Source organism: Cygnus olor, chromosome 3 (assembly GCF_009769625.2).
Source record: "Cygnus olor isolate bCygOlo1 chromosome 3, bCygOlo1.pri.v2, whole genome shotgun sequence".
In the NCBI taxonomy this organism is placed as follows: domain Eukaryota; kingdom Metazoa; phylum Chordata; class Aves; order Anseriformes; family Anatidae; genus Cygnus; species Cygnus olor.
In genome coordinates this window covers 6,331,839-6,358,327 of record NC_049171.1, presented here as the reverse complement: position 1 = coordinate 6,358,327, position 26,489 = coordinate 6,331,839, and the positions used below count along the sequence as shown (strand labels likewise).

General features: G+C 47.6%; 3 protein-coding genes across 3 annotated transcripts; 1 reads left to right on the top strand and 2 right to left on the bottom strand.

Moving 5' to 3' along the window:
- The first annotated feature begins 190 nt into the window (after nt 1-190).
- On the top strand, nt 191-14,573 carry PLA2G7 (phospholipase A2 group VII). Its single transcript, XM_040554314.1, is given in 13 exon segments — nt 191-519; nt 2,254-2,622; nt 6,184-6,308; nt 7,887-8,037; nt 8,605-8,698; nt 9,261-9,329; nt 9,668-9,696; nt 9,699-9,814; nt 11,087-11,200; nt 11,389-11,480; nt 11,919-12,092; nt 12,732-12,880; nt 13,244-14,573. Coding segments are annotated over 12 exon segments (1,272 nt in total). The 5' UTR covers nt 191-519; nt 2,254-2,567; the 3' UTR covers nt 13,348-14,573.
- On the bottom strand, nt 4,001-4,579 carry IMP3 (IMP U3 small nucleolar ribonucleoprotein 3). The gene has a single exon (XM_040554317.1). The coding sequence runs from the start codon at nt 4,553-4,555 to the stop codon at nt 4,001-4,003; it is 555 nt and encodes a 184-aa protein (XP_040410251.1). The 5' UTR covers nt 4,556-4,579.
- On the bottom strand, nt 13,509-26,461 carry TDRD6 (tudor domain containing 6). The gene is made up of 5 exons (XM_040554311.1): nt 19,467-26,461; nt 18,905-19,023; nt 17,653-17,742; nt 16,817-16,874; nt 13,509-15,841 (listed from the first exon to the last, which is right to left on the bottom strand). The coding sequence occupies exons 1-5, from the start codon at nt 26,161-26,163 to the stop codon at nt 15,780-15,782; spliced, it is 7,026 nt and encodes a 2,341-aa protein (XP_040410245.1). The 5' UTR covers nt 26,164-26,461; the 3' UTR covers nt 13,509-15,779.
- Nucleotides 26,462-26,489: the final 28 nt, after the last annotated feature.

Here is a 26,489-nt window from a genome sequence, read left to right as displayed (position 1 = left end):
ACTCGCTTCCTCAGGGCGTTGCTGTCCCCCTTCTTACGTGATTTTAAGATCAGATTCAGATTTTAGTGCAGGGCCCTTGAGCCAAACGGAGCCGCTCCGACCTTCCCCATCCTCCCGGGGATGTCACGGGGGGTCCGGATGCTGTGCCCAGCCCCTGCTAAAACTCATCCCCGACACGCAGAGGGGACGCCCAGTATCCAAACAGCCGCGGGGTCCTCTTGCCAGCGTGGCATTTTATTTTTTTGGGGAGGGGTGGAGGTGGGATGGCTGATTGCAGGAGACTCGCCGGCAAGGCCTGGGGAAAGGTCTCTCCGAGAAAGGTTGTCCCATCTGGAAACTAAGGCAAAGTTTGGTCCCTCCCCTTCGGGAAGAGCCCGGCAGCCGCTCTGGGAGACGTCCTCCTGTGGGATCAGCCGCCGGCAGCCTCGCTCTGCAGGGCCACGGGCAGCCAAAGGAGACATCGAGCTCCTTCCCGAGCCAGGGACAGGAGCAGGGGGTGGCCGGGACACCGCACACCAGGTACGGGGAGCGCCAGGCACTGGGGAAGGGGGAAAAAAGAGCCTGGGAAGAGCGCAGGGAGGAGCGACGGGGCTGCCAGGGGGATTTTAAGGAGTTCTGCGCCGGACGAGGGCTCGCGGTCTTCCTCTTATCTGACCCCAAATCCCTGCGTGTCCCTGCAGGGTGACGGGAAGGGGAGAGGGTTGCGTGCCCTGCTGGCATTAAGGGGTGTCGGGGTGGGGAGTAGCAGCACTGGGCTGCAGCAGGGGAAGCACAGACTGGAGGGAAAAGGAAAAAAACAAGAAACACATTGCAGTGATTAAACGCTGCTCCGGGCTTCCGGGGAGTGATCCAGCATTAAGATAGGCAAAACTGAGACAAGGCACTGAGCCACCCTGCTCGGGGCAGGGTTTGGGGTAGATGTCCTCCAGAGGTCCTCCCTGACCCGAGTTCTTCGGGGAGCCCGGTGCCAGCACCCTCCTCACCCCATCACCTGTCTGCCATGCCGAGCCCTCGTCCTGGCTCCAACCAGGGCTGTCGGGGAGAGGAGAGGGTGTTTTTGGGACATGGCTTCCCCCGGTGGGCTTCGACCCTGCAGGTGACAACGTGGTGGCCTCAGGCATTAGTCACAGCAGGACCTGCCCCGTAGCCAGCCTGGACCTTACCCGGCGGCACAACGCCTCCAGCCTGTGATGGGGCTGAGCTTGGGGGAAGGATTTCGGGGAAGAAACCAAGGGTAAAACGCTGCCTGGGTTTACACCGACCGACTGGGGATGTGGGTGAGAGCAGCCAGCAGCTGTTGGGACGTCGTGCTGGGGACACACGGCATCACCCTCCGATGCGCAGCTCTCGGAGTGAGCTGGAGACGCTCAAATCTCCATCTCTGGTGTCATCGTTGGTGTTTCCCCCCCTATTTGAAGCAAAGAAAAATCACTTCAATGACTAAAGCAGGGCATTTAAGAGCAGGGGCCGGAACTGGGGTCCTCAGGTTAACACTGTCATACTGCTTTGGGGTGTTTTTTCTCCAGCCCCAGTGAAAATTCACATTCTGGTTTAGTTTTGGGGGCATGGATTAAGAGGTAATCCCATCCCTCAGTGACGAGCATTGCTTTTGGTTCATTCTCAGTGCCAAATTAGCAGAGGACATACCTAAAAATCAGTGACACCTCCAGCCAGCGGGGAATAGCTCGTGTGGCACTTGGCCATGGGGTTACACCGTCCTTCCCCAGCCCGCGGTGCTCTCTGTGCTCACGGCAATGGGATATCGCTGGTTACTGAGGGGGGCATCATCCAAATAAACCACACCAAGATGTCCTGTTTACTGGAGAAAGCAGCTGAGATCAGCACATTTGCCTTTCAATGACGGCCTCGGCCATTTAGTCCCCGCGACACAAAAGGCAGCAGTGTGAAGGACTCCTTCTTCCACGCTCCCACACATTCCCCGGCCTCAGTTCCTCCTCCCCTTGGCAGCCTCCAAATAGAGAACGGGCCAAGGCCAGGGGAAAAAAAAAAAAAAAAGGCAGAAAACAAAAGCCCGAAGCCAGCGGCACTGGTAAAACCTCCCTGACCACTGCCTGCTCTGAGACGTTTCCTAAAAGGACCACAAAAATTTCGTTTCCGAGGCCGTGGGAAGAGAGCAGGAGCGTTGGATGCTCCTGCCCCACAGCACGGCTTTGTAGGGGCCAATTAGCCCCAAAGCAATTAGCCACCATTTAACAACTTATGCTCCCGTGTGTTGTCTCTCTCCTGCTGTAGAAGACACCGGAGGTGCACAAGCAAACAGCGTGAAGCTGTTTTGGGGCCAAAGGAGCAGGGCGGTGAGGAAACGCTGCTGAGGTTACCAGCCCGACTGCCTCTGTGCTCGAGACCCGAGATTTCCTTTTCTGCTCTTCCTTCAAGGGGCGGACAAAGCAGCTCAGCATCCAAGCAGCAAAACGCCCTGCTCAGGCTCCTGGACGGCAGCACACATCACTGCCCCCTTCCTGAAACTCTCCTGGAAGAGTAAAGCGGAGCAAACCCTGTTTTTACCCACACCCGGCTTGGGCACCTCCTGAATTTCCCAAGACACGATGACTTCGCTGTGGACGAGGGCTGGAAAGGTGTTCACGAAAAGTCGTGCTTCAGGTAAGGAACGTCTTCTCCATTTGTATTTCTTACCTGAGCAAAGTGTGTGCCCTGAGAAAGACTTCTTAAGATGTTATAGGTAAGGTTTTACCAAAATAAATGTAAGCATAAATTGGAGTTGTTCATATAATCAAGTGTAGTGGGGAAATCCCATCTCTTTTAGGGAGATGTGCCCCTTCCTTAGCACCTATTATTGCTCTAAAAGCTAACACCATTAAATACATTTGGCTTGTGACGCTGGTACAGATGTTAACATTCAGCTTGCTTTCTAAAAAACCCTCATAAGAGGGTTTCTGGTCCTGCCTCAGCCCCCAGACACCGCTCACCCAACGCCCCTCCTGCTCAGGGCAGCCACACCAGCGCGGCCAGACCCAGAGCAGCCACGGCTCCCACAGCTCCGCTCCTGTTCTGCTGCCAAATCCTTTGGTCGCCCAGGGTAACAGCAAAGAAAGCACTTCTAGAAAGAGCACTTTATAACTCTGTAATAGCCCGTAGCTGGGGGAAAAAAAAAAAAAAAAAGGAAAGTTACATAAAAGTTACATAAAAAAAGTTCTGCAAGATGACAAGTGGGGCTCACCGGAACATTTTAAAATCAGCAGGAAGACTCAGGGAACTAGAGTGTGCAAGATAGCACATGAATTTCTTCAATGCCATAAACCAACCTGATTTATTTTTGCTTTTCTGCTCTTTTTTTCAAAGGGGAATGAAGCTCCTGACGGCCCTAGAACCGCTCAGGTTTGCTTTTGCCCCAGCCCTCCCCAGCCAGAACCCCCAGCCCTGTGAGTCAGGCTTCCTCTTCCAACTTTACACCAAACCAACGTTAGCTTTTACTTATGTATTTATTCCATTTGAGGCTACAACTTTTACAGTTCCAGAAATTCACTCTTCGGCCTCTTTGCTGACCGCGAACCCCCGAGTTGCGCTGGGTGAAAGCAGAACCTCCCAGGACGAGGCTGCTTTGGGAAAGCGGTGGCCAGGTCACCAAGTGGGGTGGCATCGGCGCTCTGTCCCCAAATGGCCAGGCTTAATGAAAGCGTCCTCCGGCAGCTGCTGCTGGGCATCCGAGGCCTTGAAATGGCAGTGCCAGGCTTGGAGAAATCTGCCCTTGTGGGGTGCACAGGGCCAGGTGTTTTCGGAGCGGTCTGATCGGTTTGTGGTGATGTCTGCCCACGTGGTGTGGTGTTAGAGGAGGGGACGTCGATGGTAAAAGCAGGAGCTGTGCCGACAGTGAGCGCGTCTCCTCCTGGGAATGTTTTGGGGGATTTTGGTCCTTTGGTGGTCAACGTCTGCCCCCGGTGCCATCGATTTTGGCGCTGTGGCAGTCGGCGTTCACCCCTGAAGCCAGCAGGCCAGAGGACGCTCCCCGACCCACGCGTCCCTACGCGGCCAGGTCGAAGTCGTCCCGCTCCTGGTTGTAGTCGAGGACCTTCTGGCGCAGGCGCGAGCCGTCGGCCCAGGTGACGAAGTCCTCGACGGCGCGCGGCACCAGCAGCGCGGGGTCGGTCACCACGTCGGGCCCCACGCGCACGTGGCCCTGCTCCACGAAGGTGACGGCGTGCCGCAGGTCCTGCGCCATGCGCAGCTTCAGCAGCACGCAGGGCAGGCGGCGGCGGCAGAAGGAGGCGGCCGACACCTTCTCGCAGAGGGCCAGCGAGCGCCGGGAGCCCAGCACCCCCAGGCCGTACAGCTTGCCCAGCAGGGCGGCGGTGCAGCGGGCTCGGAAGGCGGCGCTGGGCGGCCCCAGGTCGCGGAGGCGGCGGGCCAGGCCCCGCACGGCCCGGGCCAGCGCCTTGTAGCGAGCCCAGTCCTCCCGGCGGCCCAGGCGGTAGCGCCGCAGCGCCCGCACCTCGGCCAGGCCGCCCGCCGCCTCCCAGCTCACCAGCGACAGCCGCCGCAGCAGCTTCCGCTCCGGGTAGCGCAGCCGCCGCACCATGGCCGCGGGGCGGGCGGGCAGAGGGAAGGACGGAGCGGGGCGCCGGGGCCACCGCGGCCCCTTCCGGGGAGGAGCGGGCGGAGGGGCGGGGACGGGGGCGGGCACCGGGACGGGGACCGGCGGGGCTGGGCCCGGCCCGCCTGGGCTCGGCTCGGCTGGGCTCGGTTCGGCCGGGTTCGATCCGGTTCGGCCGGGTTCGATCCGGTTCGGCCCGACCCGGCTCGCCTCGATCCGGTTCGCCTCGATCCGGTTCGCCTCGATCCGGCTCTTCTCGGCTCGTCGGCGTTGGCCCGGGGCTGATGGTTGGGAATTCGGTGGTTTGTGCGTGCTTTAATTGCATCCTTACCTTCGGTTTTTAGTTTGTTTTTATTCCTAAGTTCATTCTTATTTTTGTTTTGAAGTCCCACCTTCAAGTTCAAATTTTAAGTTTATTTCGAAGTTTTATTTTAAAATTTGTTGTTATTTTTAAGTCTTATTCTTAAGCCTATTTTCAGGTTTTATTTTAAAATTTCCTCTTATTTTTGTCTTATTTGTAAGCATAATCTGAGCTTTTATTTTAAAATTTATTCTTATTTTCAAGTCTTGTTTTTAAGCTTGTTTTGAGGTTTTATTTTTAAATTTGTTCTTATTTTTATATCTTGTTTTTAAGCATATTTTGAGGTTTTATTTTATTTTGAAATGTCATTTTTAAAATTTATTTTTATTTTGAAGTTTTGTTTGTAAGCTTATTTTTATTTACATTAATAAAATATATTATAATATCATATGTAATATTAATATAACAGTATGTATAGTATTAATGTTATTATTATTATTATACTAATAATTTAAGCTTATTTTGAGGTTTATTTACTTTGAGCTTATTTTGAAGTCTTATTTTAGGTTTATTTTGAAGTTTTATTTTGAAGTTTTGTTTTAAAGTTTATTTTGAAGTTTATTCCTGATCTTAATTTTATTTATTTTTTTTTTTTATTTTATATTTCTATTCATTTTTATTTTATTTTTCACCTTGTTTAATTTTCCAACAGGCACGCTTTATGTCATTTCCCTAACCTGCAGGTGGGATGCAGCCCGGCCCCCCAGGCAGGGGCAGCGCACCCGTTGCCCCCCGCAGCCCCCGCACCCCACAGCCGCCCCGTTCCCCACTACCTGGGCGCAGGGAGGGCCTCAGCCCCCTGCCCCAGCCATGCAGACCGGGCTTGTTTACAGGGAGCTGCAAAAACCCCAAACTTCCCCTCCTGCTTTCCGCACCGGGAGCGGGTCTCGGCGCAGGGAACCCACTGATCCAGGGCCTGGGCCCCCTCCTGGGCTCTGCGCCGCCTCCTCGGGGTGCCCTGCGGCCTCTCCGCTGCTGGGTGTCACCCTGCCTGGGGCCTGCCACCACCAGCACCACCACCACCACACCGAAGGTGTCAGATCAGTGTCTTGGGGTTTCGGAGCTCAGATCCTCAATAGCAGCTGCTCTTATGGGCCTAATCCTCAGTTTGAGCAGTCCTGGACCTTTAACGCGCTGTATTTGTTTTATCTCTCAGGGTATATCTGCTCACGAACATCACAATGAGCACAGACCCCACAAAGGCCCCCAAATTCTTCTGATTTGTGTTTTTTTTTCTTTTTTTTCTCCCCAGGCCTGTCGGCCAAAGCGCCAAAGGAAATGGGCAGCAACAGCGCTGAGAAGTTTTACAGGATCCCCGAAGGGAAGGGGCCGCACTCCGTGGGCTGCACGGACCTGATGACAGAAAACGCAGCTGAGGTAAGCACTGGGTTCACCCTCCTTCGGATTTAAGGCTCAGAGCCAGCCTCACGACTCTGGTTTTATGGGGGGACCAGACAGAAGGTGTGCACAGAGGTGCAGGATGCGTGCGGGGCACACTTGAGTGCCTCCAGGATGTTAGAGGAGAGAGACACCGCGATGGGAAGGAGGGAGCAGTGAATAGCAGCCACCTGGTGGGCTCGCTTACAAGTTTCTCTTTCAAATCCTCTTGGTTTTGAGTTTTTTTTGTGGGACTGCTCATGCATTTGCACTGTGGTTTTGCTCTTCAGAGCAGCTAGGTGGAATATGTGATCCGTTTGCAGTGGTTATTTGTAGGTTTTCCTCGGCTCTGCCGAGTCCTCTCTATTAGCACCAAAAAGTGATTAGCTTCTCTTTGCAATCAGCCCCTGTGTTTTTGGTGGATGAGCAATCTGCATAATGACAGTTCTCTCAGGGATAGGTAATGAACCTCTTTCCTTTCCTGGTAAACTGTCACCTGGAGAAATTCAGCGGGACTATTCTGGGATTGAATTAATGTAATTACCAGCCTGGATGGAGGCTCGGTGGTGCCCTCCTTAGTGCTCGTTGTGTCAAAGGTTGATTTAAGCTTGATGAGTAAATGGAAGCAAGATTCATTAAACAAGCTTTTGGTGCACGCTGTGTATGAAACTGATAAATTCATGCTTAGAGGAGCAGACTTTATTCCAAAGCTCATGTTCACGCTGCTCTCCCTGGCTCATGCACCTTGCCTGCAGTTTTAGATGGAACGTATTTAAATAAAGGCACATCAGGAGCCGGGCGGTGCGTTCAAGCAGTGTGTTGCACACGCTTCGTCTGCTGGGAGATCTTTAAGAGATTTTTGGTAGACTGCTGTGTAGGAAAAATACTGGCAAGGGGAGGACAGGGAGCCCGTGTGGCTCCCCCACAGACTTGGTGTACAAATGGCAAGAGGAGACCCAAGGCAGTGGTAAGAAATGGAGGCAGATGGAACAGAAGTAGTAAAATTGGTTAGAAAGATGGACCTAACAGGCCTGTAAACATCCTGGTGAGGAGATACTGGAGGAGGAACAGTAGTTACTGCACTCCTTTGCTGCGCTGCTGTCCGGGTGCTTTGCTGATGGCAGACAGCCGTTTGCTTGGGTTAGCCGGGAGCACGATGGCCACGTTGAGGCCGTTCCCCTGAGTGCCCAAACCTCATCTGCTGGGCCACACCTCCAGATACCAGTCTCGGGGGAAAATCTGACCTGACCCAGTGGAAAACTGTACTTCTAAGAGGGTCGTTTACCTTTCCCCCAGCATAGCAAGGTGAATGGGCTCGGTAGCAGCTCCATGAGACACTGGTGGGAGCATCACTGCCAGGATGCCAGCTGTCATACTGCTTCAAGTCATTGCAGGGACAAAATGGCAGTGACACAGGACAGTGACATCAAAGCTCAGCCTGTACTGAATAATAATTTTCTCATGAGATTCTCCAAATTCTCAAGCTGTTTTTCTTGCAACTGAAGCCCTTGACATAACTGTTTTTATCTTCCTTCTTTTTTGTCATGTATTAATAAATATCATTTTTTTTAATCGCAGGGAAGCTTCTTACGCCTGTATTATCCTTCATGCGACGCCACAGATAACGAAGAGGCACCGTGGATTCCAGATAAAGAGTACTACCAGGGACTTTCTGACTTCCTTAACATGTACCGGGTTGTAGGAGAAAGGCTTTTCCAATACTATGTTGGTGAGACTGGTTTGGGCTTTTTTTCTTGACAAGGGCATGAGCTCTGTATGTGAGCAGCGTGTTCTTGATTGAAAATTAGCTTCTCCCACAGAGGAGCGTGTGTTTGGGAAGGGTTTGGGTGGCGAGGCTCAATGCTGGACGCGATCCAGTTCTCACAGGACCGCAGTCCGTGACCGCTGTACATGGGTGTGTCTGGGTTGGTGTGGGGAAGCTTCCTCTATGTCAGGATTCAAATCACAAGGGGAACTTTGCAGACATACAAAGGTCAGGTAGATGCTAAACTCCGAATACGAACAGAACTTGGATGCCTGGCTGCTCCTAGAAATGTGTTCTTGTAGGGTGTAAAGGGTTGGCCTTGTGCTAGGCTACGGACAGGAGAAGGAAAACATCTTTTTGTAGAAAGCGTTTGCAGAATCGTGTCTTCATTTATCTTCTGCATTTTAAGATTTGGTACCTTAATCTTTAGATGACCCCTCTGAAATCACCAGGCTCTCAGGATCTCTCCCACAGGAACAAGTGCCGTCTCTCATTTAAGTGATAATGACACACACTTCCATTTTTATGTAGGTTCAGTGACCTGTCCTGCAAAACCAAATGCTGATTTTAAGCCAGGAGAAAAATACCCACTCCTCGTTTTTTCCCATGGACTTGGAGCTTTTCGGTAATTCTGCAGTTTGTTGACAAACTATTTTTGTCATCCGTGGAGACAACAGTCTCTAAGAATGGTTCTGAACAGATTTTCAGTAGGGGGTGAGATCCCTGTGGAGTCAAAAAAGATTTGAGGAACAGGCTGCTGGGTATCAGCATGCTTCCACTGAAATCAGTGCCAGTAAATAAAGGCAGGGTTGGTTTCTTTACCTGTGTTTGCCAGTTATATTTTAGGGGTGCAGGTATTTACCCGTGCATAAGTATGTTGTGAGGACTAGGTAGTTAATCTTTGGACAGCTCTTTGAAGATGCAAAGTGTCCCATGTGCTACTTTTTAAAAATTATTAACATTTTCTCTCTGCTGAATAGGTACTGAAACAGTAACGGGCTGTAGTGCAACAAAAAGCACCCTCGGGTGACTGGCACACAACAGCTTGCTCTGCTCGTTAGCAAATTAAAGCAGGGAGGAGAAATTTGGAATGGGGGCTAGCACATACGGGGTGCAGTCAGTGTTTAAGGAGCAATGCAACTGAAATTATGTGTGCGTGTGTATCACCAGTGTGGTCTTGATTGCAGGACAATCTATTCTGCTATTTGCATAGAGATGGCTTCTCAAGGCTTTATAGTGGCTGCTGTGGAGCACAGGTGGGTATATTGTGTGCTCTTCAGTTTGATGGAAAGAAACTTTCTCATAATAAATAGTTACTTGTATTTAGCTCGCTTCCTAGCTAACCAAAGGGAGGTAAATTTGAAGCCCTTTAATGAAAAGTCCTGTGGCACGTGTCATTTGTCATTCTCCAAGCATGCTATTTTTCTCATTTATTGTTAGAACCTGGCAAATATAACGGTGGAGGGAGTTTTGGTGGGGCAGCACTGGTTGGGAGCGTGGGTTTCTTGAAACAAGTGAAAACTACAACTTCTTTTGACTTCATCCCAAAGAAATGGAATACATCCTCAGAAATAACCTTCTGTCGATATTACAGAGATGAATCAGCTTCAGCAACGTATTACTGTAAAAAAAGTCTGGTTCTGAAACAGAGGAAGAGTCTACATCAAACATGGAGAAGGAGTGGATTTACTACAGGAAACTAAAATCAGGAGAGGAAGAACGTTGTTTGCGTCACAAGCAGGTACCCTCCTGGGGCTGCATGCTAGGAATGAGACTGTGTGTGTTTAGGACTGACACTTGCAGACACTTTCACTTTGGCCACGCCTGCAGTCTTCTGCCATGGCTCAGTGTACAAAATAGCCTGAAGTCCTATATTCCTGAAGATGGAAACGCCAACAGCAGCTTTCTTCATAGCATAAACTACTTCCGTAACACAGCTTTCCCATGAGGTTGTGCTGTCATTCTTAGTCAGCTGTTTCACCTGTTTCTCCTCTACTTTCTGTTTCTCCTCTGTCTCCAGTTTTGCTGCCCAGCCCTGTCTTTAAGCATTGTTTGTTTGTGTGGCCTTAGGCTTGCTGTAGCTTTTGTTTACTGCTACCAGCAAGACGAATCGTGACTGCTCTAAGGGGGATGTTTGCTCCACCACCTCTGACACACTTTGACATGGATTACAGCAGTGTAAGCAGTGCAGACTTCCTGATTACAAGCAGCATCCGTCCTAAATGTGATGTGGTCGTGGCGATAAGCTCCTCCAAGCACAGACCTGACCTTTAAAACATGGGAGTGTTTTCTTCCACCCAGTGCAGACTCAAACATGGAAGTGTTTATCTTGCTGGGCCACACAGACAGCGGTATGAGTGTCCTTTCCTGTGTGCATACGACATCCTACTTGTGAGTCCAACTACACAACGTCTGAGCTTGCAAATAAGCTGCAGGAGTTGTTGCCTGTACGTTTCGCTAGTGGAGAAGCCAGGAGATTGAGATTTACTTGAAATTCATAACGCACAGACATCTTGCTGGCTGGCTACACTCAATTGCTCCCAATGATGCTGTTGCTCTTTGGTTTTTTTTTGTAGCTTTTTTTTTTTTTTTTTTTTTTACTAAAAATATCAAAATCCAGAACACTTCTCACACTGAAGACCTGTATTTGCAACAGCTTTGTTACGTTTTTCAGTAATGTGTATGCATTTAAAATAGGAAGGGCTTCTAGGCAGTTTCTTGCTTTGGGTACATCCAGCACAAAGATGCTTCCAGAGCTATTGTGCAGATGGGGCACGTGGAGGATCTACACAAGAGCTGCAACATTTTGGGGCCCCCAAAATTCAGATTTGATCAAAACTTCTCAGGGTTTTGTTTTACAGATCCGTTCTACAGTTCAGAATAGTGCTTATTGTACCAGTCCCATATACTAAAAAAAAAAAAAAAAGACTAAATTTTGTGTACAAAGAGCCAGCAAACCTAGCAGTTGTCTGATAATTCATCCCACTTCTGCCCCATCTTTTCTGTCTCCCAGGTGCAGCAGAGAGCACAGGAGTGCATCAAAGCCCTCAACCTCATTCTAAAAATCAATTCAGGAGAGGAAGTAATGAACGTACTGAATTCAAACTTTGACTGGAATCACCTAAAGGTGAGTGAAAGTTGGTGACTTCATTCTGTTAAACACCTAATAAAGTTTCTGGGTTTCCTCTTCCATTACTAAACTGCTCCCTGTAGACTATTCTGAAGATCACACAGTAGATCAAAAACTATTATTTGAAAAGAAAAAAAAAAATGGGGAAAGAAAGTCTCTTACAGCACCTGGATTTTTTTTAACAGGATTCTGTTGATACTAGCAGAATAGCTGTGATGGGACACTCTTTTGGTGGTGCTACAGTTATTGAGAGTCTCAGCAAAGAAATTAGATTCAGGTATGTATGTCACACAAAGAAAGGAACATTTGGCACTGGACAAGCCTGGAGCAGGGAGCCTTGCCTAAGATCCCTCAGCTACAAATTAGCTCTTGAAGAAAAACTGTTTGGCATGTCTCATCTTCTTCAACTCATGCTTCCTTCAGCTTTGGGGATGCAGAGGAACACGATAGTTGTATTGTATTTCACCGTGACACTGTGGGACCTTGCAGAAGCTCCTGTGCTCAGCTGCACCTGGCAGAGGAGACCAACAAATGGAATAGTGGATTAATCCTCTTCCCCCAGAGTAGAAAGCATTATCGCTACAAAGTGATTCATTAACGTGTTTACCTGTTCAGTATCATCAGTTTCCTCATGTCTGCTGCAAATCAAAGCATGCTAAAAACGTCCGCACAAAGCTCTCTACCTGTGACAATATCTAGATGTTGTTTTCGGCAGGTGTGGCATTGCCCTCGATGCGTGGATGCTGCCAGTGGGCGATGACACTTACCAAAACAGTGTCCAGCAACCGCTGCTTTTTATCAATTCGGAAAAATTCCAGTGGGCTGATAATATCTTAAAGATGAAGAAGCTTAGCTCCAATGACTCAAACAAGAAAATGATCACCATCAAGTAAGTGCCAGGGATCCACCATTTCTGTGGTCAAGGATGAATCTTTGTTTACAGAACTTATTCTCCTGTCAGAGCTGTTCAGTTACAGGTAGCTGTAGGACAGACAGTCACTACTTCCTCAGGGCCTAGGTTTTCACTGCACATTTAAATTAGATAGCAATATGTCTGCTACAGGGGAGACGGAGACCTTTCTCAGCGCAGGCAGTAACATTAAGACACCGCAAGGCGTGCGTTCCTCTGCCAGGCACAAGTTTTGCTCTGGGCCTCACACATCTGCATTTGGACATTTTAAGTAGCCCTCTGGGTGCAGTTGTACACTTCCCTAGTAAAAGCACCGTGCACAGGGGAGCAGACACCGGTATAACACACCTGTGCTCAGAGCAGAGAGACAACCTGGTGATCTCAAGGTTTTGCCAGGCCTACTCCTTATCACTGTTGTGGTTATATAGACTAAGCACAAACAAAACTTCCTCCCTTCTGTGGTTAGGGCAGAATTTACTACTAACCTTGCATGCTCATGAGACTAACATTTGCTCGATAAAATACTGCAAGATGTGTCTGGCATTCAAGAAGCCTTTGTCGTCTTCTAATCAGTCAGCTACGTTCTTATGAGCCTGTCGATCAATTCTATATTTGCAGAGGGTCAGTGCATCAGAGCTTTCCTGACTTTACCTTTGTGAGCGGAGAAATCATTGGAAAGTTTTTCAAATTAAAAGGAGAAATAGATCCAAATGAAGCTATTGATATAAGCAACCACGCTTCACTAGCCTTCCTGCAGAAACATTTGAGTAAGTATCTGTTTATATCAAAGCATGACATCAATCAACATGTAACTCCTATAAAGTTTTTTTTTATAACCACTGTTTACTACAAGATCTAAAGTAAGTCAGAAAAATCTAAGCAGAAAAAAAATGCATCGGCCTGTAACAAAACTCTAGAAAAAGTTACTTTTATAATTTAAGCAACTCAGAGGAAGAACATCTGAGTTTCAGTACACTTGTGCTAATATGTAAAAACTAGGAGCGTGCAAGACCGCATCCCCTACTTTGCCAAGTTGATTCATGTATCCTATTGAATTCTTTGGTATCATTTTACAGAAATCTGACAATGTAACTCATTACCATTTGGGTTTTCTTTCCTCCGTTTTATAGGTCTTAAGAAAGATTTTGATAAGTGGGATTCCCTCGTGGATGGCATAGGACCCAATGTTATTTCTGGTACCAACATTGACCTATCTCCATCTCAAGGCGAATAAGGAATGCGAGGAAGTACTGTAAATACCACAGGAACCAGGACACTAATGTTGGCCAGATATTGCTCAGATGTGATAGCACTGGCCTCCGACAGCTTTTGGGGTGCAGAACAAAAAAAAAAATATCAAAACGTAGAAAAGTTAAGTTCAGATGAGTTAGCGGGATTCTCAGAAATAATACCGTAACAGGGTAATTTCTGCTTTATAGGCAGTGGGGGGGAGGGGGGCAGGAAATCACTTGATAGTAATTTAAATATTCTGTTTCTGACCTAGAATCAACTTTGCAGAGATAAATTAAACTACCAGGAATTCAACTAAAGTTCTGCTTACCAAGCTTTAAGTCAGTTTGCATCCAGCAAGCCTTTTTTTTTTCCAGTGTAAGAAGAAACTAATTTATTAAACTTAATTATTTCAGCTGTGCTCTGGGAACAGCTGGGAGTTGGGGCAGATTTCTGTTCCTTCTAGTTAGAGAGGTACCAGGAAGAAGCTCTTCAGAACTGTCTACTTAAAAGAAGAGCTACAGTAAAAGCAACAGGAAATAGTTTAAGGTAACAGCAAAGCAAGGAGTTTGTTCTGACACACGATTTTTCATATGAACTTATCCCACTTACATTTTTAAAATCTGTTCATGCTGCCACACTCAGAGGAGGTTTCCATTCAAAAAGCTGCTGAAATGGTCACTCACTGTAGTAAGTGTAACCCCCCTAGGCAAAGCTTTAAGTAGGGTCTCTTGTGTTATTCCCTATGTTACCACTAGTATCTCTATTACCACTGTCACTCGGTACCACCGCTGTAGATGAACCTGTGGAATAGATGTGTCAGTTCTAGCTGCTCCCTTTAAAGAGGGGCATGCAAGCATTTTTTGATCATGTCGTCCTGTACAGTTGTAATACTCTCCAGCTAGTCATCTTTGTTCAGGTTCTAGCATTGCTGTCTGTGTTAGCAGAAACAGCTGGCTGTGTGGGCGGCTGCAGGCAGCTCTGATTTTTAGAGCAGAACTCTCAAGTTGCCACAAGGAAGAACAACTTCTAAGTGAATAAGCCTTGCAAGAGGGGGACTACTAACTGTAGCCTATTTGTTTCAAAATAAGGTTACAAACAACTGTGTTGCTTGCTCCAGTTGTGTTTTAACTGTAATTTAAGTATTTATATAATCTGTGATCTTAACATGAGATTGCAATGACAGCTAAGGCCTGTTGTTCAGAATTTAATTAAATTCTTTACAGCCTACCACCGTGTCTTGTCTCTGCTAAGGGGAATCAATATGCAAGTGTTTCTCTTACTGAGTGAGCAGTAATGCTCAGGATCTATTGTAATGCTCAGCAAGACAGTTACAACATGAGACCTTGTGTTTGCAATTTGCTATGGCACTGTGAAAAACTCCCAGCCTCAAAAGAACCTACACTGTACAGAAGCATGGAACAGGAATAGGAAAAAGAGCGCCTCCTTTTCAACACATGAAGAGCATAAGTTGTGTGGTAAGCTGCAGCTGGGAGCACACCACACATGCAGCAGCACAACCACACTGCTAGGTCTGCTTCATACTGAGAGGAAAGGCTTCAGCTTTCGTTACTGCTGTTAAAGGCTACATCTCAAACCCAAGTTCGGTTTTGTACACAACTGTGTAGTGTTTCTAGTGTTACAAAGCATTCGGCATGGCTCACAGTGCTCTAGAGAACTCCTCAGGATCAAAACAGAAAAGCAATAACTGCAGGGTGTGCATAGCCACATCCCCTGCAGTACAGCTGCAGACATACAGCACCTGTGACAGTATGTGGTACACTGTACGTGTTACACTGCATTTGGGCAAATGCATAGGGAAAGAAAGCCAAAAAATTTAACAAAACCCTGTAGAGCATGCCCCAGTGTCAGTCAGCTTTATTCCAGCTTCTTCCATTGCTTTGGTGCTGTTACAAATACAAGACTTCCAATGCTACACAACTGTTTCTCTAGAGCAGAAAAACTTCCCCAACCCCCTCCCCGTAAATACCCTTAACTTTTCTAAAAGAAAATAAACAACAAAAGAAACCAAGAATGCAACTTTTTGAAAAGAAAACACCAGAAAGCAGAGTTGTGCGCCACAGTAGCCTATACAGCAGTAACTCACAAGAAGCCTTTGTTCAAGAACCACCCACTGACAGCCAGGCATAAGTTAGGACACAAAAGCATTCAGTAATGAATGCCTGTCAAGAGGCACATTCTTGTTTAATTAAAGAAAGCACAGCTTTAAGATGCCAAGCAGACAGCAGCCTGCCAGCAACCACTAATTCTTCGACAGGGAAGTATGGCAGTAAGGCATTTACTCAGTTAGGCAGAAGAAACACTGTGTTCTGCTTGTAGTCTTGTTCCCATGAAAACCCATTTTCATGGCAATGGTGTGTACACAGGTACTTGCTTGAAGCTCCACGTGGAGAACACGTCATTCTTTCAGGAATGCTAGAGAAAATAAGGATCTTCAGATTTTTCAGATTTAGCTGAACCGCAACTGGTTTGCTCTCCTATAAAGAAAAAAACAGATCAGACCCATCGAGATATTTCTATAAACACATAAATGCATTAATATCTGAAGTCACAGCTCTATAAAAGCCTTCAGACAAACACTATCAACATACTGGACCCTATTAAAAGACTACTCATTACAAGTTACTGTGAAATGACAAGACAGTTCAAACACCTGAACTGTCCAAGCAGATGAGGCAAGCAGTGCTCCCGGATCTCACTTGTGAGTTCAGAGCCACTCCATCCCTCAGCGGGCTCATCATAAACCTCAGTGGGAGTTTTTGCATCCTGTTGATCTGCATGGCCTTTGCTCGTGTTCACTCAGCTGTTGCTAAGAGGGTGTACAGACTTGAGACCAAAGTATGCAAGAACACTGAGGTCAAATTTGGACTTCAGTAATTGGCAGCCAGGAAGGAAAACGATTTAAATCAGGTTGCAAGAACTGCAATCAATATCAAAACCAGAAACAGCAAGGGAAGAATAAGCCTGCATCTAAGTGATGCAACTGAGAAAGGATGTGTAGGTTCACCAGTTTAATCAAGTTCTCTTAACCAGAGACCAAGATCTACTCAGGGATTGGAACATTCAAGTCCCAAACTACAGTTCTTAGTAGAGTCTGACCAACAGTCCCTCAGCTTGCCTCAGAAATGTGAGAAAAAGCAACATGCTGATGGCCAACACCTAAAATTCTACCATAATCTTTACCATAGGTAGATATTCCACCCCAGTTTGCCCAAGAGGCTCAATCCAGTACGTTGAATAAGTACTAAATTGATTTCTAATTGAGACATCAGCAGCTTTCATCATTTGCACTACGAGGAATTCTACAACAGTGTTAAAGGAAATGCCTGGATTTTAAAAAAAAAAAGTATTTCAGCTGTATCTTCTAAAATAAAGCATTTAGTAGGAAATTAGAATACATCCAAACCCTGATCAGACAACCTCTCTGGGAGGCTTAATTAAGGTAATCTTACCTTGAAGTAAGGATTCCTCTGGTGAGGGAAGCGTGTTCTCTGCTGCATGGTTAATTGCCTGAAGAGAAGAGGATTCTGTTCGGAAGCTGGCACCATTGCCAAAATATTTTCCATTGCGGTGTTTCTTTAAATATTAGACTAACTTTTCACACCAGCACTGCTGGACTCTCCAGCACTGCTTCTACCCTCCGCCCCACATGAATCAGTCAAGTTATCTTCCACCTTTTTTGATACAAAAACTGTTATGAATAATGAACTGGAAATTAATTCTCCAGTCATCATCAGTAGCATGACTGACGGACTTAATTCTGAGTTCTAAACATGAATTTCTCACTGGTTGGTGCTTCATGAAGAATACTGTTGAAAAGCTTCCTATCATTGCCTAATTACTTAGTAATACAAGTATGTTCCACAATTTGCCAGCTGCATGATGTGTCAAAGCTGCGTGTCACCAGCACTATTCTAATGTTCCTGATTTACAATAGTCTTCTAGTAACGTTTCTTCATTCAAGCTTTTTTTTTTTCAATTAAGCTATCACCAGACCAAATTCACTGTCCTCAGGCCAAATGGCTAATAGTTTACATAAACAGACTGCATAAATCATAGAATAGATTTAAATTTCTATTGTCTCCATAGAGATTTAAATCATCTATTAGAGAAGAAAGGACAATATGATGTCTTAAAAACACTGTGCTGCTAGCAGTTAGCACAAATGCACAGACTGAGGTTAATGCTGTTTTGCCTTTCTATCCTCGTGGTGACGCAGCAAGAATGACAACTCAGAACGCCCCTTCTATAAATGTGCAGTTTTCCCCAGTCCCACAGAGCACTGTACCGTGGGTGATCTGCCAGCCCGGTCAGGAATAACGTTCCAGACGTTCTCCGGATCCACGATCTCCTCACTGCCAGTAGAGAGATTCAATACCTGTGTGGACAGAGCCAACTCCTATCTAGCACCGCCGATACTCCAAGAACACACAGTAACAGAAAAAGAAAAACACGCTGAGGGTTCACCCCTACCTCTGAGAAAGCTTTCAGCGTGGATCTTCTAAGGAAGAAGAAATTGACTGCTAGTAAACCTGAGCATCACTACTGAATCTAAGGCAAAGAATCGCTGCATTTAAGTATTTCACGTGTAGTTCTTTCTACAGCACCCTAGCTTAAGCCTCTCCTGGGATTCTAATCCAAGTATTGTGAGAGGGAAAGGCTGGAAGACACCCACTAAATTAGAGGGGGAAGGAAACTGATGAATTGGTGCATCACTCCATACCTGACACTCATCTCCTGAATGCAGCTGAACTAGCTTTAGATAACAGAAGAAATCTGCAAACAGAAGACCTGGCCTCCATAATCTCAGGCATTTGATCTTCCAAGGATTTACTTTCATGAAATGATCTTCCGGATTTGCAATCTTAAAGGCCCGTTTTATTATCTTTACAATGTGTGTGTGTGTGTGTGTATATATATATATATATATATATGCATACTTTCACACACACCCCAAACCTGAGGAAGAAGCATTACTCATATACTCATTTATTCCATCTTAAAAGAACAGCAGCAGCCCAAGGCAGCCCAATATGTTGTAATCCAGTGTTTAAATTAACTTCCACCAGCCACAAATTCAGTAAAGACTTGTTTCACTGATGTAAGAACAGCCGTACATTATCTATAATATACAAGTCAAGTTCCTTTCCAAGTTGCTACTGTTTTTAGCAGTAACTCCCTAAAACATCAGTAAAAAGATGCCAAGGCTCATGGGCATTAATGGTAAATACAGCTCCATGGCAAAACAGTAACTTGCAGTCGAGATATAACAATTCCACACCACAAGTATTGTCTCAAACTGGAGCCAGACCTACCAGTCCTCCCAGACTATTCAGGAGAATGAGATGCAAAAGCAGTACCAAGCACTGACATCTAGCATCCACTCACTATGAGACAGCTAGTTCCATCTAGTCCAGAAGTCCAGAATCAGACCTCACAATACTAAGTCTTTTTTTCCCGCAAAATATTCTAAATTTGGGAGAAGACAAAAAGAAGGACCAGGTTTTACAAATAGAGAAAGAGCACTCAATCGTACTTACCCTGGTACCTTTTTCAGATACCTCCAAAATGCGAGCCTCACACCATTTGAGGGACGTCCACACCACGCATTTTGAACCAACGGCAAAGCCTTTTAGGTTACAAATATATTCGCCGCATTCTACAAAAAGGTTGACATATCAATGAAGGAGGAGGAAAACACAAACCAAAAAAGCCAAAAGGCTCAACTCCCTCAACTCTGTTCCCAAATCCCCCTGTACTCCTCCAAACTACTTTTAATTAATAAAATCTGTCATCCTAAACAATCTTGAAAATGCATTCACGTTTAGAATGAGATTTCCAATCATAAAACCATTAACCTCTCAGATTACTTGCTGTTACTGTCACGTTTGCCACAGTACTACACATATTCTAATTTCCGTAACCCATCAATGCATACTCAGGTTAATACCAAAAGAAAGCCTTAAAAAGCTTATTAAGGAATAAAAATTGCTTTCTACAAGTTATTCTTACATTTAAATGAATGAACATTCATCTAATTCGTTAACATTACGTTTAAATGAACACTTTGATTACTTAGCATGTTAAAATCAGACACTTTACCTGCACTGTGGCCAGCCAAGTTAGCATTTTGCGTTTTTCCTGTTTCTTCATCCATACGTTTACAGCCTGAAGACTGCACGTGTGTAAGTGCCCTTCCACTTTCTCTAAACGATTCAGCCAAGTCTTTTTTCATCCATTCTTCCACGTAACGGTCATCCAAGTCCTTTCTCATCCATTCTTCCACGTAACGGTCATCTTTCTTCTTTTGCCACTCCTTATGTTTCTCAACTTTGCAGTCCCATGATTTTATGGTGCAAACAGGCCTCTGGCTTGTTAAGTCTTTTGTAAGAAATGAAAATTGACTCCCACTATTTGCAGAACTTTGCAGGGCAGTGTGTTCCAGCTCTAAAGAGTCCTCGTCTCCATCCTCCTGAGAAGGCTGCACATCAGGCAGCACCAGCTCCAGCAGCTGCTCAATCTCGGCGCCTAGCATCGACAGCATGTCATGGGTCTTTAGGTCCAGCTGTTTCTCAGGCCTACCATCAGCCAGAGGCAGCATTAGGGGAGGCTCCACTTCTATCCAATCTTCTTGCAAAGCTTCTGCTTTATGAACCCCTGACAAATCCAGTTCCAGTGCCTTTGCGTTCTCTGCCAAAGCAAGCTGAACGTCAGATGGAAACAGCTCTGCCTTCCCTCCATCGCTAACCGAAGGTGCCAGGTTGTCTCTCTCGGTAAGCGAGGGTAAAATTTCGAGTGATTTCAGAACCGCCAACTCCTCCATCTCCTCGTGCAAGAGTGGCAGCTCAAATGCGTCCCGATCCAACGCTTTCTCTCTTGCTTCAGTGCCAGCAGCAGTCTGCATTTCAGGTGACTCTCTTTCCAGTGCTTCCTTCATTTCTTCATCAGCTGAGGAGTACACTGAAAGAGCATCCAGTTCCAGTAGGAACTCTCTTAAATCATCGTAAGAGTGCATTTGTAACTGATCCAGTTCCATCAACGCCTCTGTGTCATCACCTGCAGGAGGCTGTACCTGGAGCAGTGGCCATCTCAGCAGCTCTTTTTGTTTGCCCCCTAGGAAAAGGCTGCCTGGGGAAGCACCACCTGTCTGCTCTGCTTTCAGCTCAGCGTCCTGTAGGAGCGGCGCTCCAGGCAGCTCCTGCAGCGCAGGTTTCATCCCACTCCCCAAAACATGAAGACTGCAGCTTCTCGCTGCTTCTGGTAATACTTCGACAGCGGGCTCTTCTTCAAGCAGAGGGACCTCTTTGTCAAAGCTGCTTTGAGTCTCAGCTGTTTCAGGTCCATCATCAGCTTTCCCAGGCACATGCTCAACAGCTCCCACCGACGTGTTTGCTCCTACAGCGTCTGAACTCCCAGAAGTGACATCCAAGAAACATTCAGAATGAAGTAAAGCACTTCCACTTCCTTCCTGAGCTAGTCCACAAACAACAGTAGTTTCTCTTTTGAGGCACGGACCCGTATCACTGCTTGAACAGCTGCTTCTCTGTAAGGGGCTCTCAAGGTTTGGGACAGCTTTGTGATCACTTCCTATAGTAGCCTTCCAGAAAGCTTTCATCTCTTCATTAATACTCTTCCCAGATGCTTCCAGCTTGACAACAGACAGAGGGACTTCAAAAGCTTTATCCTCCTGAGTTTCTACTACTTCAGCTTCCAGTAGCACTTCTACAGTCATATCATAAAACTTCTCTTTTGCTTCACTAAGCCATGAGCCCTCTGAGGAATTGAAACCTGACAGGCAGCAAGCAAACGCTTGATTGGGTACTTTGAGCAATTCACATGGAATTTGCCTGAGCATCTCCAAGCCAACAGTCTCCTCACTTCCATAATCCACATGTCTAACAACTACGTTGCCATCTGTTACACTGGTGACTTTGGCCCTGTAGAACTTCCCATCCTGGCTGTACTTTGCTAGACAAATATCACCACTTTTAATGCAATTGTTCAGAGAGCTTAGTCCAAGGTTTTCAGCTTCCTTTATTTTTTCCTCTACGTAGTTTACGCTCTCTGTATCAGCACTGCAACACCAAAAATATTCTGGACCTTTTACCACCGTGACATAAATTTGTACAGTCTGACCTGCCTCGGGAAACTTCCAGATAAATGATTTACTATCACTTACACTGGAAATTTCATTCTGTGCCTGAGAAGGCAAAGGCTGGCACGTATTTATCACATCACCATTCTCTCTTCCATCAAGTATTTCAGTTGAATAAGACCCTTCCCTTCTTGCAAGGTTTTCATCAACTAAATGGACTGTTATTATACCTTGATCATCACTGAGAGTAACTGCCCATTTATCCTCAGCCTTCTCTACAAATCCGCACGTGAGCAGCGCTTCACTTGTTCTCTTGGTGAAGTACTCGATCGCCTTCTCTGTCCAGCCTGTACTTTTGCTGCATTTAAGTCCACCTAGCGAGCAGTGAATGGCCATTGCTGGAACCGAAGCTAAGTCTTCAGGGAGCCTGTGCGCTTGATCACCGCTGATCACTGCGGTATTACCATAATCAATATACTGTATGCTGATCGAATTGTCGGAAGTCTTCCCTTTTACTACAGCTCTATACCACAGGGTGTCCTCGGAATAAACAGCACTGATCAAGTCTCCGGTTTGCAAGGGTCGCCCACAAGGGCCCTTTGCTGGCGTTTCATTGTTTAAGCGCTCTGAAACGCTGTTTAGCTGAGCCTCATCGCTTGCGAGTTGAACATAAAAATCTGAAGGATCATTTACGTGAGAAACATACGTTAACGCTTTATGAGCTGGCGTTATGCTCTGCTGGGGTAGGTCAGATACATTTCTAACTGGTATACATCTGCCTTCGGTTCCAGATTTATTATCCGACTGGGCATCCACCTCGACAGACGGCACAGACTGCTTTTCCTCCCCCACTCTGTCTGACAAAGCACCTTCACTACTGCTCAACTTCTCATCAGCTTCCAGTAATTCATCTGCCAGTCTTCTCTTCGCAGAAGGCTGGCGAAGGCTTACACCTTCTGGCTTGACGTGCATTTTGCTACTCTCCTCTCCTCCCCAGGCTTCAGATCTGCATTTTTTTCTTTCAAGAGGCCTACCTGTATTCAGAGAAGACTCTGCAGGCCCGTTCCTCTTTTTCACATCTGTACCTTTAGAGCACAAAGTTTCATTTTCTACTTGTCTACTCAGTCCTGCCTTATTTCTTAATCTTAACCCCTCCTTCAGTTTTGCATTGATCTGAGTATTACCATCAAACAACTCAATTAGCAGTTTACCATCGGATTCCTTCGCTACAACTATTGCTTTTAATTGCCTTTCCAGGACAGCTTGCTTAAACCACGCTGTAGCTTCTTTGGGAACGTTGGCTATGTCAGATAAGGAACACTTTATGGCCTGCATTGGCAAAAGCAAAATATCATAAGCATCACTTGGTATAGGAAGCAGATTATCTTTCTCCATTGTCTCTGTGTTACCAAAATCCACAAAAAAGACTTCCTTGTTCGGTTTTGTGGTTGTAACTACTCCCCTGTACCAGCTACCATCGGTGTACCTTGCCAGACACAAGCCTCCAGACTTTGGCAAAGTTTCTAAGCTGGTCATTGTTTCACTGAGGCGCCCGATGTTATCGGTAAGCTGTGCTAAGACATCTGCACATCGTTCAAGTTGGCAGTAAAACGTCCACGGATCATCAACGTGAGTAACAAAAACCTCTTCCTCACTCCCAATTTTGATATCGTGCGTGGAAAAATAGAATGAATGGAGCTGAACACAGGATGCCAGAGGTTTTTGAGGTGACAGAGGTCTGGCCACACCTCTGGCTGTCAGAAACCGGCAAGCACTCTGGAAAGGTGTCATTAAATCTACAACATTAAAGAGCTCCTTATTATTAACAGAAGCCAAGGCAAATATTGTGCACCTCAGCTCAAAGTGACATGATGAGGCATCAACAAACTCCCGAAAGGCCAGAACTGCTGCTTCATCCCAAACAAACGGGTCCTGACCATTAGGCTGGATTAAGTTGTACAGGCTGCACCTGAAAGCCTGAGCCTTTAACTGGAGGAAGCGTTCAGGAATTGAGCGGAGACTCGTTAGAGACACCCACTCTCTGTTGCCATAGTCAACATATATGACTTCTACTTTTTCTGCAGAAGTAACTTCGCTGACAATCAGTGCCCTGTACCATTTTTCATCCTCTGAGTACTGGGCTAAGCATACAGAATTCGGCCAAGTATTGGGGTGGGACGAATTTTCGCAGTACTCCTGAATGTCAGCCACTAATACAGCGAAGTCATCAGAATTTCTACTTAACTGACACCAAAAATAACCAGGACTTTCAACACACGATACAACCACACTAACTGTACTTCCCACTTCCAACTGACCCCCGTAAGAGAAAGTCGGCCTCATTTCCAGGTAACTCTGCCTGTGAGAGATGGGCAGGTTTTCCTTGCCCTCATACATCTGAGCAGGAAGAGATTCAGTACTTTTAGAACCGTGAGTGGTTGCAACAGGGCTCTCCTTGACCATCACAGCTGCAGGACTAAGTGCTCTATCATTTTTCTTTAGACCAGGTTCTTCTCTGAGCTTTTTAGCTGTATTCATTTGTTTTTCTTCCCCAGCACCCGCTGCAGAAGAGGCCCGCCTCGCAGCCTTATCAGATGATTTTTGAGGAGTCTCAGGCATTTCACACCCCTGGTGCTCAGCATACCCCCCCTGAGCCATGAGTTTACCCACATTTTTCTCTCCCAGTTGGGACTGGTCAAGAATTTCAACCACGTATTTGTCACCCTGTGCACCGCAAAAATGAACCTTCAGTCCCTTGTTCAGTACAATCTCTCTGAAGGCAGACACAGAGTCTTCACTCCAAGTCCCGCTCAGAGGGGAGACATCTGCCAAACAACACTTCAGAGCTAAAGCCGGCAGCTCCCTGAACTGAGGAAGGAGCTCCTTTACCCTATCCCGGTCTACAGTTTCGGTATTGCCTCTGTCCATCAGGTGTATTTCTACACCACTGTCCAGAACCCTGGTGATTACTGCTCGATAAAAGTCACCCTCTTTTCCACTGGCACAACAAAGGGATCCAGGCTGTAGGTCCCATACGACATCACCCAGCTGCGTGGCATTGGAGTAAAAATTCCACATGCTCTGCATCAGCTGCCTGAAGAGCCGGTGATGCTCGTGGAGCTGCAGCCAGAACTCGGACGGGTCTCGGAGATGGGAGACCTGCACATCGTGGAACACACCCAGCTTCAGGTGCACGCCAACTGAAGGAGCAGAGGCCAGATCTCTGGGCGTTAAAGCAACAGGAGGGGCTCCCGGTGGCAGTTCCAGTTCTCCAGCTGCGGATTCTTCCACCTCCAGCTGCTCCCCCGCCTCAGTCTGGCTGACCTGCACGTGGCTGCTGACCAGGCAGCGAGCTTGCACCCCAAAGACGTGGTTCAAGTTGATGCCACTTTCCCCATACAGGCTCACATTATAGAGATGCTCAAAGGAGTTAAAGGCTTCGATGCGAGCTCGCACTCCTTTGCCCAGCACCAACGCTTTCAGCTCACTGATCTGCGACAGGGACCAGCCACAACCCCCATCCGAGACACCCTGAAGAGCACATGGGTAAGTCACCACAGGCATGCGAAAACACTCGAGGGGCAGGTGGCGCAGGCTAGCTCCCATCACAGTCTCCTTCCTGCCATAGTCCACAAAGAACACGTGAGCCACTTGCTGGTCCTGCTCCCCAGAGGTGACCTCCAGCAGGAGCGCTCGGTACCAGCGGCCCCCCACACCACGCGCAGCACAGGGTGAGCCCACTTTGGGTTGTAAATCTTGCTCCCACCTGTCATAAATGTGGCGCATGGTATCAGAAAGCCGATGGATCTCCTTCGACAAGCTCTGCAACTGGCAGTAGACATGGTGAGGGTCGGAGACGTGGGTCACTACGACGGGCTCTGTCACACCCAGCTGAAGCTGTGGGTAGAAGTAGTCCAAGGCAGGTGACGCTGGCTGATGTAAGTGGAAAACTTGGAAAAGCTGTGGCACAGTGGAAGTTGTGAGGGAACGCACAGAAGACTGCGGTTTGAGCTGGTCTGTTAGCTGCTCATGAGTTAGACAGTCCTTGAGCACCTGGCAGAACCAACCAGGAGTAACCTGCCTGGCCAGGCCCAGGTGATGCATCTGGGCCACCAGCTGTGGCAGCTCCAGCACCGTGAGATGCTGCGGCACCATCACCTCCCGCACCACACCCGACACCTCCTTGCCACGCAGGTGACTGAGGAACTCCATAGCTTCTGCTGTCCAGGTGGAGACAGGCGCATCCCCACAGGCAGCCGCCACGGGGCCTCCAGCTGGCATCAGATCAGCCACAACACAGCCCAGCACCTCAGGCGGCAGGCAGAAATGCTCCTTACAGCCCCGTGCCAGGTAGTAGGGAGACACAGCCACCGTGCAGCCCTCATCGAGCAGGAACACACGGTAGTCCCAGCCACGGCGACTCACCACACAGCAGCGGTACCAGAGCCCGGCCAGCTCCACCAGGCCCAGGTCTCCAGCATGCAGCTCAGCCTCACCAGCCACCTGCCCCACAGGGCCTGGTGCATTCACCAGGCGCGGCCCGGCTGCTGCCTGGATCTCGCTGCGGAGGCGGATATATTCAGCACCGCGCTGGCCCAGCGACCCCCAGAGCTGCACTACGGGCACGTCGGGGCACGTACCCACGGCACAGACTCGCAGGGTGACGGCAGTGCCGGGCTCGGGGGGCCCGGACACGAGCCCCATGGCGCCCCTCAGCCGCCAGCCCCACACGACGCGAAATGGCGGCGGGCTCTCCTGCCTCGCCCCCTCATACAGCGCGCGCCGCCCACGTGACCCGCGAGGCGTTAAACGGCCAGGTGCGGCTGCCCGGCCGGGGTGGTCGAGTCCATTTTTGTTATCCTGGGGGGCGACGAAAGCAAGAGGGATGGGAGTAGGATAATGAAAGCAAGATAAAAGGGAGTAAGCCAATATAGAGGGCTGTCTGTGTTAAATGGAGGGTGCTTGGAGGCACTACGAGGGAGAAAGTTGTCAGCAGGACTCAGCGGGGAGCCCCCGGTTGCCACCCTCGC